The sequence below is a fragment of the Orycteropus afer genome, unplaced genomic scaffold (genome assembly GCF_000298275.1).
Source record: "Orycteropus afer afer isolate SDZICR_OR568_19922 unplaced genomic scaffold, OryAfe1.0 scaffold00083, whole genome shotgun sequence".
Lineage (NCBI taxonomy): Eukaryota > Metazoa > Chordata > Mammalia > Tubulidentata > Orycteropodidae > Orycteropus > Orycteropus afer.
In genome coordinates, this window is record NW_006921670.1 from 8,242,478 (window position 1) to 8,249,148 (window position 6,671).

Genomic DNA, 6,671 nt, shown 5'->3' on the forward strand with positions numbered 1-6,671 from the left:
GAAAACCCAAGGAGGGGTCGCTATGAGTTGGGATTGACTCGACGGCAGTGGGTTGGTGGTTGGTTTTTTAGTGGAAATTCTGAGTGCCATGGGAGAAGCTGGAAGTGCTCCGATTTCTGGTGGGCGTATTGGCATCTTGGGAATGATACTTCTCTGGGTTGTGTTTTTAAATAACTTTGTGTTGTGATTTGGGTGGAAGCTGACAGTGCAAGTTGCTTTCCGTCCACAGTTCACACCTGTTTTTTCACACCGTCCACAGTTCACACGTGTTTTTCCGCACCGTCCACAGTTCACACCTGTTTTCTCGGCACCGTCCGTCCACGGTTCACACCTGTTTTCTCGCACCGTCCACGGTTCACAACTCTTTTTTTGCACCGTCCATGGTTCACACCTGTTTTTTCACGCTGTGATTGCTATGCCCGCGTCATCACGACACTCTTCCCACCTCCTCCTTGTGCTTCCCTTTCCGTTCACCCTCTTTTCCTGTCCCTTTCTGCTCCCTGAACTTTGTCCCTGGGCCGACGCTGCCCTTTGAAGTCCCCTCCTGGTGAGACTGTTCACCCCCTAGCCCTATTATTTGGTGGGAAGTTGAGCCACAGGGGTGCGTTCAGTTCCAGGCCTGAAGGCGGACTAAGGGTCATAGTCTTGGGGTTCTACAAGTCTCTATCAGATCACTAAGCCTGGCCTTTTTGAGTTTTGTTCCACATTTTTCTCCCACTCTACCCAGGACCTTTTCTTGGGATTCCTTTCGGAGCAGTCAACAGTGGTAGCCGGGCACCATCTAGTTCTGGTCTCAGGGCTGTGGAGGCTGGGGTCTGTGTGGGCCATTAGTCCTTTGCACTAATTTTGTCCTGCATCTTTGCTTTTCTTCATCTCCTTTACTCTGGATGAGGACAGACCAGTAGACTAATAGTTGCACCTGAGATGGCCACTCACAAGCCTTTTATTTTTTAATCTTTTTTTTAAAATTATGATTTCAGTGAAAGTTTACAGAGCAAATTCATCTTCCGTACAGCAGCTCATACACACTTTGCCTTATGACAGTGACTGGAATTTCCCACAATGCAACAGCTTCCCTCCCACTTCCTCCCCATAATTACCTCTTCCCTGTGTCCTTCCCTCCCATGCACTCCTGCCCCCTGAGCTGTCTCCCTGTGCACACACAGCCCTTCTGTTCTCCCATGATTGTTCTCTCTAAAGAGTGTATCTACCTCAGGTAAATGTTCAACTCATATAGCTGTTTTTCATTTGGCCAGAAGCCACAGGAGTGGGTTCAATTCCAGACCTGAAGGGCAGCTAGGGGCCACAATCTCAGGGGTTCCACCAGGCTCTATCAGACCAGCAAACCTGGTCCCCCCCCCCCTTTTTTTTTTTTTAATGATTTTGAGTTTCGTTCCACATTGTTTTCCCTCTCTATCTAGGATCTCCTACATAGATCCCCCTCCCAGTGGTTGACAGTGGTAGCCGGGCACCATCTAGTTCTTCTGGTCTCATAGTCATATAGGCTAAGGATCTCATGGTATACCAGTCACTTGGACTAATTGTTTCCATGAATCTTTGGTTTTCTTCATTCTTTTTTGCTCTGGATGAGGAGAGACCCATCGTTTCATCTAGATGGCAGCTTGCAAGCTTTTAAGATCCCAGTTGCTACTCGCCAAAGTAGGAGGTAGAACAAAGTTTTGTGTAGTATGTTATGCCAATTGAGCTTGATGTCCCCTGTGACTATGGTCCCGAGCCCACAGGTTCAACTACTCGGTCCCTCTGGGTAGCTGGCTGCACTCACAAGCTTTTAAGACCCAGTTGCTACTCACCAGAGTAGGATGTAAAACATTGTCTTTGTGGACTGTGTTCTGCCAATTGACCTTGATGTCCTCGGAGACCATGATCCTGAGGCCCCAGGTCCAGCACCTCAGTTCCCTCAAGGTGTTTGATTATAGCTAAGAAGTTTTCATAACGTTGCCCCTGTATGTGCTACCATGTCTGTGGATGTATCTATGGATATAGATGCATGTGTAGAAAAATACCTTGTCAAACCTGTGTGTGTCCGTGGGTATCGTCCCATGCGCCTTCCCCACCTGTTCAGTTGCGTGTCTATCTCTGTATCCCCCAGTCACTGGTACCGCTGTCATTGCAGGACTGTGAACATAACAGTATTCACCTCTGTTGCCTTCAACTCTTGTTCTTGTCCCGTTATAGAAGCAGAATCTTTGCTGTGATAAAAACATGTGAAACTGTTCACTACAGATTAGTAACTAAGCACAAGTAGGCTGTGCTTACCTTGCTTACCAGGTAATCCGACACTGGCTGGGACGGCCCACAGAGCTCCTTATCCGGAGGCCACCAGGGGAAACCGAGGCCCAGAGAAGGGCACACAGCCTCCTGGGGTGAGCACTCCCCACTCCTAGGCAGGCCCATCACCTCTTTACAGAAACTGGGACTTAAAGGCGACCTCGTCTCCCTCAGCCTGCCGCCCTGCCCTGAAGCCGGGAGACACAGCTCAAGGAGCCTGGCATCACTCCGGCCCCGAGAGCCTCGGGGTCCTGGGCTGGGAGGCCCTGTTCACCCTCGTTTGTTGACACTTGCAGGCTGTGGCCCTCAGAACCACCCCACACCGTCAGCAGCACTCTTGGCCCCGAAGCAGGCTCTGGGCTCCCACCTGGTGTCAGAAGGACCCCTGCTTTCTGAGCCCACTGTTTTCCATGTGTGTCCCAGTGCCATAGTCTCACACACAATAGACACTCAGTACCTACTTGGTGAGTGCATGAGTCAAGCCCGCTGCAGACCAGGATAGATAAATGGGACCAGGGGGCCAGCTGATTCCCCACCAGGAGGGACTGCTTGGAGGAGAGGCCTCCCCAAGACCTCCAACCACTTGCTCTGTGACCATAGGCAAGTCATTCCTTCCCCTCACTAGGCCTCAGTTTCCCCCAAGAGCGATGAGCAGGTCCAAGTGCCCTTGTCTGCCTCCTGGCCCCGTCCTGACAGACTGAGGGGTCCCCTCCAGGGATGATGGCCACAAGCGCAGCCAGGCTTGGAGTGTTTGGGTGGAGCCGGCCCACCTGGACTTAGGTGACCACAGCTAAGTCCAGGACGCAGAGGCCAGCAGTGTCCTCCATCCACAGGGACCTTCAGGGAGCCAGGTACCTGCCAGTTAGAGCTCTGGGGACTCCCGAGGGCCATGTGAGTGGGTGGTGGCAGCAGGGGTCTAGGGAGAGAAAGGGCACGTTGTCCAGAGCATGGCTGTGGGGAGGGGAAGGAATGGGGCAAGGAGAACCTGGTGGCCCAGCCAGCATGGAGGGTGCAGGCGGGGAGCCAGGGATGCCCTGAGGGTCCTGGCTGGGGGCCCAGGAAGATGGAGGTGTCACTGCATGGCCGTGGCCTGACCTGACTCAAACCCCTCCCACCAGGAACCAGGCTATGCTTGTCTGGGAAACAGGTCTTCATGGGTCAGGTGACTTGCCAAGGTGAGGGAAGGTGCCCAAGCCCACCCTGAGGGCAGGACGGGAGACCAGGTGGGCCGTGAAGAGCCCCGCGGGATTTCCTATAGGATGGCCAGGGATCAGTGAGAGCCTTCGGGGTTGTAGAATCAGGCGAGGGGCTTTGGGGATCAGGTGGGGCGCTGAAAGGGCCTCTGAGGGAGGCGACAGCAAGCACAGTTGTTTTGTGGACCACCTGAGACCCCAGCACCCCCTGCTCTCCCCATCTCCTCCTCACCCCACAGCAGAGGGTGGTGGGGAGGCCTGCCCTTGGGGTCCCTGCAGACCTGGTCCCAACGGCAGTTCTGCTCATGGAACTGGATCTCTGCAGTTGCCAGACTGGCCGCCTGTTGTGTAGCATGTGGGCACCGAGTGGGTAAACCCACAGCAGGCTGGCTAGCCCCGGGGCCACGGTCTCCACCGTGGTGTCTGAGTGGCCGGCTGGGCCCGCGGGCACCAGCATCCTGCTCAGCGCATCCCGCCCTGTCTCTGTGCTGTCTCCAGTGGGTACCTGTGGGCCGAGGGCAGAATATGGCATCTGCCCTGAGCAGTGGGAAGCCTATGGGCTCCAGCCCCCCTCCAAAGCTGGGGGAGCTGGTGTCACCCATCAGACACGGTGACACCACGGACGCGCACCTGCCTCACTCTGCAGGCACTACTGTGGGCAGCCTTTTCTGGGATCTGGTGACTGATGTGTACAGCCTCAGCCCAGCTCCCTGGAGGTCAGAAGGTTCCCTAGGGATTTTACTCAGCACCCCCCACCAGCTATGACTGCGTCTCTGGCTCTCGGGGCCTGTTCCTGCCTCTGTCAAACAGGGAGACACACGCCTTGCTCACAGGGCTGCTTGTAGCTACTGTAAGTAAAGGGCATGGGGGCCAACACACAGTAAGTACTCAGGACAGCAGGCCTATGGGAGACCTGAGGGTGATGCTGGTTGTGTCCTGCTGCTCGGCCTAGGGTGGGGAGGAAAGTGCCAGCCTGCCGCCCACCAGGGGAAGCCTACGCTGTGCAGTGACAAGTTTCGGGAATCCCAAGGGGCACTGGTGTCACCAGGCCTAACGCTGGTAAGGGACCCCATGCCCTGGCCTCGTCTAGCCCCAACGCTGGTAACTGACCCCGTGCCCCTGGCCTGGCCCAGCCCCAATGCTGGTAACTGACCCCGTGCCCCTGGCCTGGTCCAGCCCCAATGCTGATAACCACCAGTGAAGACACGGGTGCTGTCAGGCCCACCGCTGGGGTGAGGGCTGAGCTGTACACGTGACAGAGACACTTCCACACCCAGATCGGTATTTATTGATTCTCTAAAATACTATACATTTAAAGAAACGCCCAGACATGAAAGACTCGACAATTTTTGGTACTCTGTAGCATAGGAACAAGGACTCCTGCTGGTAAGTTTTCATGACGCACGCGCACACATTCAACTTTCCAAGCAAGACATTGCGCTCACTGCAAACAGTATCAATGCATAGCTTTGATGGCTGTGGCGGTTCCACCCACTCTGAATGACACAACAGAGAGGGTGCCTCCCGCCCCGTGCTGTGTAGACCCAGCGAATCCTCCTGTGGGCCCCTCTGCTTCCAGGGCACTGAGGACGCTGGCGAGACCATGATGCTGAGGGTGGGACCTGTCTCTGTTTGCTCACAGGGAGCGTGATGGGATTGCAACTGCTGGGAAGACGTGAGGGGTTACAGTGTTCTGCTACGGGAAGGACTAAGGCTAGCCGTGTGCCGGCCCCACTGCTGGCCAGCATGGCCATGAGCTCCCCACAGCTGGCTGACTGCCACCCCAGAGCCGGGCAGGAGGCCTGGCCCCTCAGCCGGACTCATGCCCCAAGGTCACAGGCTTTGAGCAGTTTCCGGATTAAAGCCACTGTCAAAAGGCATTCCCCTCATGAACACAGTAGAGGAGTGCTTTAGATTCTCTGAGAATCAGATAATACGGACAGACGCGCACCAAGACACGAAGGTCTGGCAGAGCGCTTTAACCTACTGTACAGATTCCTTGGCCTGAAGTTAGTCATCTCATTCCTAACCTTCCAGATCACTGACAGAGCTGTTAATTTGCAAAAGAGGAGAGTTTAAGCACGAATAGCGGGAGCATAGTTTCAAACGCGGTGGTCTCTGCGAGTCCTGCAAGGTTACTTCCGCAACGCACACCCAGGCCAGACGTCATCTTCTAAGTGTCCCGCGGTCAATCCGCACAGTGCCCGGGCACAGCAGAAATAGACCATCCTGTCAATACTGGTATACGGCAATCTATGGCAGCACTGAAGGTGAAATGGACGGAGGGACAGGGACAGAAAGACAAAACCGCACACAGCCTCAAACGTCACATGATCTTCACTCAGGAAGTGAGCTGGTTCCTTTAGGTTGAAGGTGACAGGACTCAGGAGAGTGAGCAGTGGAATAGGAGTGAGTGACAGCCACGTTAGCTTGGGGAGGGCAGAGGAGGCAGAGCGTGTACACCCGTGAGCCAGGGGGCACAGCCAGGAGCCAGTGGGGAGCGGGAGGCCCGGCAGGTTCCCTGTTGTGCTCTGTTCTGTGCTCAGGCCTTGCCGTGCACTGTGGGGAGGGCCGCGTCCCAGGTGAAACGGCCAGCTCGTTTGCCGTCAAGGACACTGTGAAGCTGAGAGCAACGGAAACATCATCGTTTGCAGAAGGCATGGACGCCCCCCACGGCTGGCTGGGGGCGCTGGAGGTGCTGCTGCCCGGGCCGACAGCTCGCGGAGCTCCAGGGACGGCCGTCTCTAGCCCCCCGCCGGCCTGCCCAGCGGTGCCCGTCACTGGATCGCCTCGACGTAGTTCGCTGGGTACAGGCCGACCTGCCCACTGTCCAAGCGCCCTTTGCACCAGCCCTGCTCATCCTCATCCTCCATCTTGGTCAGCTCGTCCCCTGTAAGACAGAGAGGAGGTGGGCGCGTGAGAGGCATGACCCAGCGACCTGCTGAAGCAGAGCGCTGGCCCTCACACCTCAGCCCAGGCGCCAGAGCGGCTTCTGAGCCCCCAGGAACCTCTAACTTGGTGGAAGGGGCAGGCGTTTTCCTGGGGGTGGGTGGGACAGGGCTTCTTTCCCTATTAAGTTGCATCTGAAGCTGCCTCGTCATTGGGGAGGCCTCTCTGAGGGATCTAAAAACCGACTTGGCTCATACCTCGTCCTGAGCAAGGGATCATGGCTCCCACAGAGACACAGGG

General features: G+C 55.9%; 1 protein-coding gene across 1 annotated transcript in view; it reads right to left on the reverse strand.

Moving 5' to 3' along the window:
• Positions 1-6,259: 6,259 nt before the first annotated feature.
• Positions 6,260-6,671, reverse strand: part of PACSIN2 (protein kinase C and casein kinase substrate in neurons 2) — a 44,620-nt gene continuing 44,208 nt past the window's right edge. The window contains exon 12 of the mRNA XM_007941793.1: positions 6,260-6,372. Within this exon, the coding sequence (XP_007939984.1) occupies positions 6,260-6,372 (113 nt within the window). The remainder of the gene's footprint in view (positions 6,373-6,671) is intronic.